The 14,315-nt window shown below is 41.3% G+C and overlaps 1 protein-coding gene across 2 annotated transcripts in view; it reads left to right on the forward strand.

Annotated features, from left to right (window-relative positions):
* WBP4 (WW domain binding protein 4) overlaps positions 1 to 14,315 on the forward strand; it is a 69,031-nt gene that overhangs the window by 48,093 nt on the left and 6,623 nt on the right. The window contains exon 10 of one of the 2 annotated variants that reach the window (XM_026493367.4): positions 2,772 to 4,072. The exons of the other annotated variant lie outside the window; for it this stretch is intronic. Within the exon in view, the coding sequence (XP_026349152.1) occupies positions 2,772 to 2,982 (211 nt within the window). The 3' untranslated portion in view covers positions 2,983 to 4,072. Of the gene's footprint in view, positions 1 to 2,771; positions 4,073 to 14,315 lie in introns of those variants that run through there. 2 annotated transcript variants of the gene reach the window in all.

The raw sequence follows: 14,315 nt of genomic DNA on the forward strand, positions 1-14,315 counted from the left end.
TTGAACACAAAGCATGGCACTCAAAATCCAGGAGAAAACTTACCTTCAAATTCCAGGGTTGGTGAGTAAGCACAAACCCACTTGGCTCTGTAGGTACCATCATCTCTTTGCCTACCAGCCTCAGTGTTGCTCAGGGCCTTCACTGGATCCCATTTCTGATCACCAAGTAGTATTAACCTTAAAAATAAGACTGTCCGTTATTTTATCAGCAAAAGTGGATTTACTCAGGAATAGCAGAGAATTGCAGTCCAGGACAAATAAGATAGGACAAAACCATAGGCAAGTCTGCAGAAGGAAGGAGAGGAATGCCCATATTGGGAAGGCTGTTGTAAACAAAAAAGGCCATTGGAGTAAACTAGGAACTGGAAGTATAGTGGCTTTTCATTGGCTGAGATGTGACTGTCTCTCATTGGCTGGATTGTTCCTGGGGGAGGAGGAAAGTCTTCCTCCTGCTGGGGATAGCAAAGTAGTATCCACCTGCAAGGTCCCTCTCTTCCTGTAGGGTCTGGAATTGAGGAGTGATAGGGTGTGAGAGCTTGCCCTGGCGGCCTCCTGACTCCACTCTAAATGAGGCTTCCTTTAGAATTCCTTGAATTCTAAATTCTAAAGGAAGCCTCAACAGCAGAATTTAAGGAATTCTAAAGGAAACCTCAACAGATTTAAAAGTCTACACTGGTGGGGGGGGGGGTGTTTGTTTGTTCTGCCTTTATTACGTTGTTGTTCAGATACTGTAACCTTTACAGTTCTTGGATTTTGAATTTGGAAATGATTATGGTTTTGTGGAAGTGCTTTGTAATTTTTTGTAACTGTTCCAAAGTTATTTGAAAAGGCATTTCTCTGTATGATGCTTACTTGCAGGATCTTGCCTTTTCTTTCAAATATAAACTTCTTTTCTGTTAAATATGTCATAATATAATCCTACTTCACTGCCATTTCTGTTAACCTCCACTTAGAAGTTCCTAGAACCATCATTTCAAAGAATGGAACCCTTCTCTATTTTATCTTTCCTATAATCCCACTTAGGAAGCAATACTACAGGGGTGCCTGGGTGGCTCAGTTGGTTAAGCGACTGCCTTTGGCTTGGGTCATGGTCCAGGGTCCTGGGACGAGCCCCACATTGGCTCCCTGCTCCGTGGGGTGCCTGCTTTTCCCTCTCCCTCTGCCTGCCACTCCTCCTGCTTGTGCTCTCTCTCTGTCAAATAAGTAAATAAAATCTTAAAAAAAAAAAAAAGCAATACTACAGCTTGATCACTATCAAAATACAGTATAAAACACCAAGATTCAAGTGAAATACATGAATTTCACATCAGATTTTCTTGAATACAGTTCATTTTTCCAGTGACCAACCCTGCTACTCTTCATTCCTCAAATGCTTCTCTCCTTGGTTAATAAAATTTCTTACTTTCACTTGGAAGCAGAGTGGTCTAGGGGAAAGAGTATAAATTTTATAAATTTTGGATTTTAATCCAAGCTCCACCACTTCCATAAGCTTGGTTGACCAAGTTATTTAACGTCTTTAAACCTCAGTTCCCTCTCCTGTGATAAAAGAATAAAAAGCCAAGAATTAATACTCCCATCAACTGCAGGGGCTACCAGCCTTCTTAGGAAAAGCACCATTGTTGGCAGTCTAAGAGAAAATAGAGAAGTAGGAAAAGCAAACAAAAACGGCATTTAACATGCAGTTTTAATACAGTAAATAAAAGTTTTGGAAGGCATATGTTTTCAAAGCAAATCAGACTTAAGACCTTTTCCAGTGAGAATCCGTATTTCCTGCATCCCCTCATCAGATTTTGAGGAAATGTTTATAGCATTATGATAAGATAGATTCTTCCTCAAGTGTTTTATTATGCAGAAGTTTTGTTTTAGTTTTGAACTGCCCATTACTAGTTTGAAATGTTACTTTTGTACTTATATTCTCTGTTTTTGTTTTGTTCTGTTTGCTATCCTAGCAAATTTCCAAACTATTTTTACACTTAAAAAAATAGGAGCGCACCTAACTGGCTCGGCTGGTAAGGCATGTGACTCTTGATCTCAGGGTTTTAAGTTCGATCCCCACATTAGGTTTAGAGATAACTTTTTACTTAAGATTTTATTTATTTGTTTATTTGAGAGAGAGAGAGCATGAGCAGGGTGAGGGGCATAGGGAGAAGCAGACTCGCCACTGAGCAGGGAGCCTGATGCGGGGCTCCATCCTGAGACTCTGGGATCATGACCTGTGATGAAGGCAAATGCTTAACCGACCGAGCCATCCAGGCGCCCCAAGATAACTTTAAAAAGATTTTATTTTTAAGTAATTATTATGCCTAGAAACCTACTTTTTTAAACCTGTGTTTTTATTCATGTATATGTAGGATGGGACATAAAAAGATCTTGCAGTATTATTGCTTATAGACCTTTCTATGTGCTGTGTAAGCTCCCAGAGTCCTTGTCACAGTTCATGGCAAGATCGGTTTCCATAAATAACTTATCCACCTTTGTAACTTGTACTGCCAGTTATATATAAGCACTAACATTGCTTTAGATGATACATGCTCTGTGTAGAAGGAATAAAAGAATAGATGATACTTTTCCAGACATGTATCCACCTAAATAAGTATCCTATATCTTAAATAATATTATCAAATGAATATCTTTAAGTAGTTTCCTACTTTGAAATGACTTTTAACTTCTGTCATTAGAAAGATGATCTTGCGCCTTTGGTGGAGTCAGAGGTTATGCAAAAGTTTGTCTTAGTCTGTCAAATAATGGTTTTATTTTTACTTTTGTTTCAGTGAGGAGGTAGACTTAGAACTTCCAAGCACTGAAAATGAATATGTGTCACCTTCAGAACCTGATATTGGTGGGCAACCCAAAGTGATATTTAAAGAAAAAACAGTCACTTCTCTTGGAGTCATGGCAGATGGAGTGGCCCCAGTCTTTAAAAAGAGAAGAATTGAAAATGGAAAATCTAGAAATTTAAGACAACGAGGTGATGATCAATAATTACAAAAGAGCTTTTTGTACTTGCTTTTTGGACATCATGGAGACTGTACATCTTGAAGCTCCTGTGTTTAAATGCTAAAAATTTAGATTTATTCTAAATGTATTTTATGTGAATCTAAAATAAATCTTTTTTCATGTGAAACTTATTTTTGCTCCTAAAACGGAAGCCTACCACATTTCATTGTAATACAGTGTATTATGTTCAGTGTCTAAAAATTGCTAATTATGACATAATATAAGATGCTATGTATCTGTTATTTAAAACATGGAAAAGCAAGGCCTTTATTCCATTCTTACTCAAAAGCACATTCTTATCCTGCACTGAAAATGCATTACTTTTGCACACTAATATTAACTTACGCAAGACATAAGAATCAGACCACATACGAGAAAATCCACAGGCCCGTGATGGTTCAGTTCTGAGGCTCCGGTCAGAAGGCTGATGGAGAAGTGTACGTGTGCCAGCTTTCCGTACTCAGTTTGAAGTTAAGGGCCAAAGATCAGGACTGCTACTCAGGTACTTTAAATGTAGTGCTTAATATGGAAGGAAGATTGGACCAAAGGTAGAAATGTGTGTTTTCCCAGTTCAGTTCAAAGCAACAAGCATTGCTTGAACGTTATTACTTTAAGCTAGGCATTATAGGCATTATGCTAGGAGCTGAAGATAGAAAGATGAATAAGACATATATCTCTGTTCTTCCTGACTTCCCATGCTAGCATAGTTGTTCCCGCAGTCATGCACTCTGTTTAACAGCCTCATATGTACTGGAAAATAATTTTTAAGGCTTATTTAAAGCTATGTAGATGAAAGCTTGAAAAAAATAGTATAGTCTCTGGCTTCAGTAGTTTTTAGTGTTCCCTTAGACAATTGGGAAATGTCTTATTTTCTAGTTAAATTTCTTTAAAGTAGACTTTTCTTATTTTATCCATTTGAAGTAGGTTTCTTCCCTTTATTACTCCAAATTCTTAAAATTATATTTTTTATAAATTGTACAGTATTTAACGTTTGGTAGTAAATATTTGTCTTTTTAAGTTTACTAGTGTACATGTAAGAAAATGATAGCTTATTAAAAACTTTATGAGAAATAAATTAATACTGTTTTTTTTTCCTTCTAATACTCAACAGAGTCAATGTAGCATTGGTGAAGCAGTATTTGGAGATTTGTCTTTATATTTGTTCAGTCTACTTATCTGGATATTTCATGAATATATAACATTATGAAGAAATATTTTAGATTCTCAGTAGCCCATTTGTCATCTACCTAAGCAGTGTATTTTGGTGCTTGACTGTCCTCAGTTGGAGAAGGTAATAAAACCATAAATGGAATGCTGCTTTATTTTACCCCCATTTAGTTCATAACAAAATATTCAAAAAACACACCTTATCATCAGGAGCTTGGGAAGACGGTGGAGTAGGAGGCCGCTGAGCTCACCCCACCCCACGTTTACAACTACAGACCCACATCCAAGCCAGTAAACAGGAGCGCAATCCAAAGACCGGCAGAACAGACTCCGCAACTAAATACAGAGAAGGAACTGCATCTGAAAGAGGAAGGTCAAAAAGCAGAGGGAGGCTGCCCATGGGAGGGAGCTGTGCATATGGAGAGGGCCGAGAAACAGGCCCTTGCATCAGGGGGCTCACATGGGCTAGGTTAATCCCCATGAGGCTTGGAAAATCAGAGGGGCTAAATTCTGTGAGTTTGTAAAACCAGTGGGACTTGGAGCCTGGAGCTTTAAAAGTCAGCCGACTCAGCCCTGGGCGAGTGATTCCTGGGTTTCTATCATTAAAGAGACAGCAGCCCGCTTCGAGAGGCAACATGAAAACAGCAGTGCTGTGGAAAACAGGAGACAGATCTGTTCGTAGTGATTACAGAGTATATTAGGGGACTCAAAAATGAGGGAGCTGGCAGATGGCACTTTCCTCCCCCACCCCCAGCATAAACCCAGAGCAACCTGCAGGGTAGCTGCACAGACACTCACTACCTACTGTGCTACCTGTGCACGACGCCTGCAATTACTCCAGAGCACTTGCCTTCTCCGAGCCTGCTAGCCTCATCCCTCGGCTCGGCACAGTTTTGTTTTTAAAGTTTTTATTTTTTTAAGTAATCTACACCCAAGGTGGCACTCAAACTCACAACCTTCAGACCAAGAGTTGCATGTTCCCCTGACTAAGCCAGCCAAGCTCAGGGCAAATTTTGTTAAAGCCACGCTTCCACCCGACTGAGCCACCGGGGATACAGCTGCCTCTGTGTGAATTGCTCAGCTGCTGCCCCACGCCCACCCTCACACCCCCCTGGGCCCCAGCGCATAGCCCTCAGCTGCCACAGCACTTTGGAGGAGCCGGCATAGGACTAGAGCCACAACACCACTGCCAAGTTCTCCAGGAGGAATACCCCTCAGAGCTGGCCCGCCTGGGTCCCACAATCACCACAGAGAACCAGCACAGCCCACTGCCACGGAGTCAGGGCAGATGACTGCACTGAAAGGAAAAGTGACTGAAACGCAACAGGAGGGCGTAAGCAACATGCATAGTGCCAAGTTCTGATAAACGGGACACTGCACTGCAGGGCACTCCAGGACCTCCTCTTCATAAAGTCACTACTTTCAAGAGTGGAAGACCATGGTGCCTGGGTGGCTCAGTCGGTCAAGCGTCTGACTTCTGATTTCAGCTTAGGTCTTGATCTCAGGGTTGTGAGTTCAAGCCCCTACTTAAAAAAAAAAAAAAAAAATATATATATATATATATATATATGAAATTAAAAATTAAAGCAGAAGACCCAGATGACTTTCTTAACACACAGAAACAGATGCAGAGAAGCAGACAAAATGAGGAGACAGAAATTTGAGGAGACAGAAATTTATCCCAAATCAAAGAACAAGACAAATCCATGGCCAGAGATCTAAGCAAAACAGATGTAACTAAACATAATCAGCCTGAACAAAGGAGAAGAAAGAGTTACACAAAACAAGATCAGACAGGGAATTCAGTGACTCCATCAAATGTACTAATATTTGCACTATAGGAGTCCCAGAAGAAGAAGAGAAAAGGGGGCAGAAAATTTATTTGAAGAAATAATAGTTGAAAACTTCCCTAACCTGGGGAAGTAAACAGATATCCAGATGCAGGAGGTACAGGGAACTCCCACCAAATCAACGAAAGCAGACCCACACCAAGACATGAAATTACATTGGAAAAGTATGGTGGTAAAGGAAAAAAAAAAAAGCAAGGCAAAAGAAGTCAGTATCTTATAAGGGAAAACCCATAAAGCTAGTAGATTTTTCAACAGAACTTTGAAAGCCAGAAAGGAGTGGCAGGATATATTCAATATGCTGAATGGGAAAAATCTGCAGCCAAGAATACTTTATCCAGCAAGGCTATCATTCCAGATAGACAGATTAAGGCTTTCCTGGACAAACAGAATATAAAGGACTTCATGGCCACTAAACCAGCCCTGCAAGAAACATTAAAGAGGAATCTTTGAGTAGAAAGGAGATACCAGGGGTGCCTGGCTGGGCTCAACCATGACAGCATGTGACTTGATCTTGGGGTCATGAGTTCAAGCCCCACATTGAATATAGAGATTACTTAAATAAATAATTTTTAAAAAATGGGTAAAAATGTCGTTAAGCATCTGCCTTCAGCTCAAGTCATTATCCCAGGGTCCTGGAATCGAGCCCTGTGTCAGGCTCCCTGCTTATCGGGAAGCCTGCTTCTCCCTCTCCCACTCCCCCTGCTTGTGTTCCCTCTCTCACTGTCTTTGTCAAATAAAAAAAAATCTTAAAAAAGAAAAGAAAAAGAAAAAAGTAAAGAAAGGAGAGACCAAAAGTGACAGCATAAAGGTAGGAAACACAAAAGCAGTAAAAATGAATATTTCTGTATAAAATTAGTCAAGGACATTTAAAAAAGGACATAACAATATATACCTAAAATATACAGAGCAGAGGAGAAAAGAATAGGTTCAAACTTTAACGACCATCAATTTAATACAGACTGCTACTGAAGAAGAGCTGACATACACATCTCATGATAACCATAACAGGGGCACCTGGGTAGATTAGTTAGGTAAGTGTCCAACTCTTGATTTCAGCTCAGGGCTGTGAGACTGAGCCCCACATTGAGCTCCGCACTCAGTGCACAATCAGCTTGTGGTTCTCTCTCTATGCCCCCTCCCCACCCTGTGCACTCTCTCTCTCTCTCTCTCAAATAATAAATAAATAAATCTTTAAAAAAAAAAAAAAAAACAACTAAGAGGGCACCTGGGAGGCTCAGTTGGTTGAGCGTCTGCCTTCAGCTCCGGTTATGATCCCAGGGTCCTGGTATCAAGTCCCGCATTGGGCTCCCTGCTCAGCAGGAAGTCTACTCTCTCTCTCCCTCTGCTACTTTCTCTCTCTCTCTCCCTCTCTCTTTTCTCTCCCTCTGTCAAATAAATAAAATCTTTTTAAAAATTATAGAAATAAAAAATTTTAAAAACACTAATAAACATGCAAAGAATAAAGAGAAAGAAATCCAAATATATCACTAAAAAAATCAGCAAAACATGAGAGAACAACATAAACGATCAGAGAAAATCTTCAGAAATAACCACAAAATAAGTAACACAATGGTAATAAATACATATCTATTGATAATTACCTTGAATGTAAATGGACTAAATGGTCTAATCAAAAGATACAGCGTGACAAAATGGGGGGAAAAAATAAGACCCATCTATATGTTGCCTACGAGACTTACTTTAGACCTAAAGACACTTGTAGATTGAAAGTGAGGGGATGGAGAAACCTCTATTATGCCAATGGATGTCAAAAGAAAGCTAAGGGGCGCCTGGATGGCTCAGTCAGTTAAGTCTCCGACTCTTAGTTTCAGCTCAGGTCGTGATCTCAGGGTCATGAGATCAAGCCCCACCTTGGGCTTCATGCTGAATGCAGAGTCTGCTAAAGTTTCTCTCTCCCTCTCCCTCTGCCCCTCCTGCCTGCTTTCTCTCTAATAAATAAATAAATCTTAAAAAAAAAAAAAAAAGCTGAAGTAGCAATACTTAGACAAAATAGACTTTAAAAAAGACTGTAACAAGAAACAAAGAAGGACACTATGTAATAAGAAAGGGGGAAATCCAACAAGAATATATAACAAATGTAAATATTTATGCACCTAACATAGGAACACCCAAATTCATAAAAGTTAATAACAAACATAAAGGAACTAATTGATAGTAACACAATAATAGTAGCGTACTTTAACGCCCCACTTACATCCACGGACAGATGATCCGAACAAAATCAACAAGAAAACAAAAACTTTTTTTAAAAAAGATACATTTATTTATTTGAGAGAGAGAGAGAGAGTATGAGCGGGGAAAGGGGTAGAAGGAGAGAATATCCAAGCAGACTCCCACTGAGTGCAGAGCCCAACGCGGAGCTTGATCTCAGGAGCCATGAAATCAGGACCCGAGCCAAATTCAGCCTAACCGACTGAGCCACCCAGGCACCCCGAAAATAATAGCTTTGAATGATACACTGGAATCGATGGATTTAACAGATGTATTCAGAACATTCCATCCTAAAACAGAATACACATTCTTTCAAGTATACATGGAACATTTTCCAGAACAGATCAAATATTAGCCCACAAAACCTCAACATATTCCAGAAGATCAAACTCATACCATTCATCTTTTCCAACCACAACACCATGAAATTAGAAATCAATCACAAGAAAAAGTCTGGAAAGAGCACAAATATATGGAGGTTAAATAGCATTCTACTAAACAATGAATGGGTCAACCTGGAAATAAGAAATTAAAAATTACATGGATACAAATGAAAATGAAACCACAATGGTCCAAACTTCTGGGATGCAACAAAAACTGTTCCAAGAGGAAAGTATATAGCAATACAGGCCTACCTCAAGCAGCAAGATAAATCTCAAATAAATAACCTAACCTTATACCTGGTGGAGCTAGAAAAATAACAACAAAACCTAAAACCAGCAGAAGGAAGGAAATAATAAAGATTAGAGGAGAAATAAATGATATAGAAACTGTAAAAACAATAGAAACCAGGAACTGGTTCTTTGAAAAAAAAATCAATAAAATTGATAAACCTCTAGCCAGACTTATCAAGAAAAAAAGAGAAAGGACTCAAATAAAATCATGAATGGGGGGCACCTGGGTGGCTCAGTAGGTGAAGCGTCTGCCTTCAGCTCAGGCCGTGGTGCCAGGGTCCTGGGATCGAGTCTCACATCAGGCTCCCTGCTCAGCTGGGAGTCTGCTTCTCCCTCCGCCTGCCTCTCCCCCCTGCTTGTGCTCTCTCTCTGACAAATAAATAAATAAAATCTTTTTTAAAAATTAAAAAAATCACAAGAAAAAAGAAGTAACAACTAACACCATAGAAAATACAAACAATTATAATATTATGAAACACTATATGCCAACAACTTGGACAACTTAGAAGAAATGGATTAATTCCTAAAAACATCTAAACTACCAAAACTGAAACAGGAAAAAATAGAAAATTTGAACAGACCCATAACCAGCAAAGAAATTGAGTCAGTAATCAAAAACTCCCAACAAACCAAAATCCAGGGCCAGACGGCTTCACAGGCAAATTCTACCAAACATTTAAAGAAGAGTTATTACCTATTCTTTTCAAACTATTCTAAAAATTAGAAAAGGAAGGAAAATTTCCAAATTCATTCTATGAGGCCAAAATTACCCTGATACCAAAACTGGGTAAAGACACCACTAAAAAAGAGAACTATAGGCCAATATCCCTGATGAACATAGATACAAAAATTCTCAACAAAATACTACCAAACGGAATTCAAAAAATCATCCCACCATCATGTGGGATTTACTCCTGGGTTCAAAGGGTAGTTCAATATTTGCAAATCAATCAACATGATACATCACATCAATAGGAGGATAAAAACCATATGATCACTTCAATAGAGGCAGGAAAAGCATTTGACAAAGTACAGTATTCATTCATGACAAAAACCCTCAACAAAGTAGGTTTAGAGGGAACATACCTCCACATCATAAAGGCCACGTATTAAAACCCACAGCTAACATCCTTTTTTTTTTTTTTTTTTAAGATTTTATTTATTTGAGAGAGAGCAAGCAAGAGAGAGCGAGCACAAGCAGGGGGAGCGGCAGGCAGAGGGAGAAGCAGGCTCCCCGCTGAGCAAGGAGCCCGATGCTCTGCTCAATCTCAGGATCCTGGGATCATGACCTGAGCCCAAGACAGGCACTGAACCCACTGAGCCACCCAGGTGCCTTCACAGCTAACATCCTTAATGGGGAAAAACCGAGAGCTTTCCCCCTAAGGTCAGGAACAAGACAAGGATGCTACTCTCCCCATTTTTATTCAACATAGCACTAGAAGTCCTAGACACAGCAATCAAAGAAAAAAAAAAAAAAAAAAGAAAGAAACGTCATCCACATTGGGTAAGGAAGAAGTAAAACTTCCACTATTTGCAGACGACATGATATTATAGGTAGAAAACCCAAAAGACTCCACCCCAAAACTCCTGGAACTGGTAAATGAATTCAGTAAAGTTGCAGGTTACAAAATCAGTGTATAGAAAGCTCTTGCATTTCTATACACCAACAATGAAGCAGCAGAAAGTAAAATTAAGAAAACAATCCCATTGGGGTGCCTGGGCGACACAGTCAGTAGGTTAAGCATGTGACTCTTGGTTTTGGCCCAGGTCGTGATCTCAGGGTTCTGAGATGGAACCCCACGGTGGGCTCTGTGCTCTGAGGAGTCTGCTTCAGTTTCTCTCTCCAGCTCCCTCTGCCCCTCCCCACCACGCACACGCTCTCGCTCTAAAATAAAAATAAAGAAGTCTTAAGGGGCGCCTGGGTGGCTCAGCTGTTAAGCGTCCGCCTTTGGCTCAGGTAATGATGCCAGGGCCCTGGATCGAGCCACGCATCAGGCTCCCTGCCTGGTGGGAAGCCTGCTTCTCCCTCTCCCACTCCCCTTGCTTGTGTTCCCTCTCTTGCTGTCTCTCTGTCAAATAAATAAATAAAATCTTTAAAAAAATCTTAAAAAAAACCCATTTATAATTGCACCAAAAATAAGAAACCTAAGATTAAATCTAATCGAAGAGGTGAAAGACCTGTACTCAGAAAACTATAATAAACATCAAGGAAAGAAATTGGAGATGACGTAAAGAAAGGGCAAGATACCTTTTAGGTCTCTCTCAAGTTTTGTGGTTTCCTCCCTACGGGGCCTGTACATTTCCTGAAACGTAAGCTTCCTGGGGGCAAGGGTTTTGTCTGTTTTGTTCACACATCGAAAGTCCATGGCACTTCGGAAGCACTTAATACTTGCTGTTTAGAGAACGAATGAGAAACATAATCCGGAGAGAAATAAGCAACAAAGGAACTACAGATCATGCTAGTACCGTGGGAAAATTCGTGCTCCTATACGCTGCCGGTTAAAATACAGGCAAGTTCTTTTGATGTATTTGATGGATGTGTTGACATCTTAAAAAGCTTCCTGGCCCCTCCCAAGGCTAGCCCTTTCTTGGAAATAACAAAGGGCTTGCCCTGGAGCCTTTCACATACAAACTAACCAATCTCAACTCCACCCTCCAGCCACCTCCTTATCTACTTCTCACACACCGAACCAGTATTTTCTCTGCCTAAGTCATCCCAGGGCCAGAGAGCAGGCAACGAGAGACCCCTCCGATAGCCTGGCATGCCCTAGAATTATTCAAACCCACCAGTCCTAAACCGTGTACTTTGCCCTGCCTTGCCTTGCCATTCCCACAGACACTCCAATAAAGACTTTGGCCAAGACTTTCCCCTTGCTCCTGCCTTCTACCAAAACCTAGCGCTCACCCTGTGGCCTCGTGTGGCACGTGGTGACCTTCTCTGAGACCTGTAACTATAATACACTGTCTCCTTCCAAGCCTCAGTCTTGTCTCTTCTTGTGGCCCTACCTACTTTACCATGCCCTGTCCATCGTGGACACTGGTACAGCACTATAAATGGATACAACATCGACAGAGAAAAATATATCAAAATTTACAAGTAGGTATCTGTTAACCTAGCGATTCCATGTTCAGGGATGTATCCTATAGGTACTCTCGGGGACTCTCACATGCGCGGGAAAGAGAAAAACTCTCTGAAGGCCTGATATACAAGGGAAGCCATTTCAGATTTCTTTCTAAGTCAACATGACTGTATATTAAATTTACTCAAATCAAAAGCCTGATGCATGGCCCACCCCACAGGCATTGTCCATCTGCTCTGTGAATGAGTAGCCAAAGGAAAACCATCTTGTCCTTGGGATATTGATCAAGGCTCCTACTCCCTGCATTCCATGTGATTCCTGGCATAAAACTCATGATTCCTGCCTATATTCTAATCTATAATCTTTTTTTTTAAAGATTTTATTTATTTGACAGAGAGAGAAAAAGCACTAGCAGGGGGAGCGGAGAGGGAGAAGCAGGCTCCCCGCTGAGCAGGGAGCCCAATGCAGGACTCGATCCCAAGGCCCTGAGATCATGACCTGAGCCAAAGGCAGATGCCCAACCGACTGAGCCACCCAAGCACCCCTAATCTATAATCTTTGAGCTCTTCCAATACATCAAAAAAGTACATAACTCTGTAAAATCTGCTCATTCTCTGGAGCGCTCCCCTCCCTGTGAAGAGCATGTTTCCCAGGCAGCTGTCCTAGCTTGGTCTCAAAACCCTCTTTCTTACTTTTAGAGATTCAAAAGCTTTGTCCATTTTGCATCAACCTTTCTTGGCATAGCTCTCAGGGTATCAGAGCAACTCACCTGAGAACCCCTGGGGGTTATCTGCACTTGGCCCTTTGTGCCCCTCCAACTTCTCAGCACCGCACAGGTGTATCAGTGAGTTCTCCTCAAAGCCAGCCTCCTCAATTTGAGTTGATGGTCCTCACTTTTATTCAAAGCTAGTCAGGGTTATGGGTAATGTTCTTTAGGTGGGACTAACCTAGAGGGGTTGGAGTTATCCTTTTAATTTGGCATTCTACCAATTGATGTTATTTATATAAGGCTTGAGTAAATTTTCTGGCTCGAAATAGGAGATGAACAATTCCGCTCCAAGGGAAGGGACACTCGCTCCTCTCGGCTGTACAACGCTTCAGGTGACTGAAAGCCCAGTGGGAGTGTCTGAGGATGTCCTCAAGATGTGTAGCAGTCTTGGGACGCCTGGGTGGCTCAGTTGGTTGGGCATCTGCCTTCGGCTCAGGTTGTGATCCCAGGGTTCTGGGATCGAGTCGCTCATTGGGCTCCCTGTTCAGTGGGGAGCCTGCTTCTCCCTCTCCTGCTCCCCTGCCTGTGCCCTCTCTCTCTCTGTCAAATAAATAAATAGGGGCACCTGGGTAGCGCAGTCGTTAAGCGTCTGCCTTCGGCTCAGGGCGTGATCCCGGCGTTCTGGGATCGAGTCCCACATCAGGCTCCTCCACTGGGAGCCTGCTTCTTCCTCTCCCACTCCCCTGCTGTGTTCCCTCTCTCACTGGCTGTCTCTCTATCACATAAATAAATAAAATCTTTAAATAAATAAATAAATAAATAAATAAATAAATAAATAAATAAAATCTTAAAAAAAAAAAAAAAGATGTGCACCAATCCCATAGGAGATTCCCGCCTCAGAAGTTAATTCATGATTGGCCTGTCCAGGGACACACACGTGAGAACAGATCATCCAGGGTCCTGAGCACCACCACCCCCCCCCCCCGCCCAAAGTCTTAGACCTCACTGAGAGAAACCATTACACCTCAGAGAGGGTGTTATAGTCATTTGGAAGTGACACAAACAGCACCCTCTCGATGCATTACACTAACCATCCTTAGATTTGCTCAAACCTTATTCCAAAACCAAAACTTCAGTGAATAGGGAGGGAAAACCAAGAACCCTTCACAGGAACTCTAGCAGACTCTGTATTCAACACATACGGAGCCTCTCCTTGAAAGTGCTCACTTGAAGGCGAAAATGGAACTCAGGGTCACCTGAGTCTCAGATGGCCCAAACAGGCTTCTTTGGACATGTCGAAATTAGCCTTCTCACACACACAACTAGAGAAAATCAAGACCAAGCAACCCGAAACTAGGAAGACACACGGTTCAGTCCGTGAAGCCCTGGGCTTCGGGGAGGAACCAACGCTCACAGAGGCACCCCTCGGCTTCATTTGGTTTATTTGTTGCTGCCACTTTTGGCATCTTTGGTCAAAACCCGCCATGTTAGATCAGAAAATGGAAAGAGACTAATTAATGGATCCATAAACTCGAATGCTATCTTGCAATTAGATTTGTTTTAATAAGAGAGAGATACACGGTGTGATATTATGCAGCCATGAAAA

This window comes from Ursus arctos, unplaced genomic scaffold (genome assembly GCF_023065955.2).
Source record: "Ursus arctos isolate Adak ecotype North America unplaced genomic scaffold, UrsArc2.0 scaffold_10, whole genome shotgun sequence".
NCBI lineage: Eukaryota > Metazoa > Chordata > Mammalia > Carnivora > Ursidae > Ursus > Ursus arctos.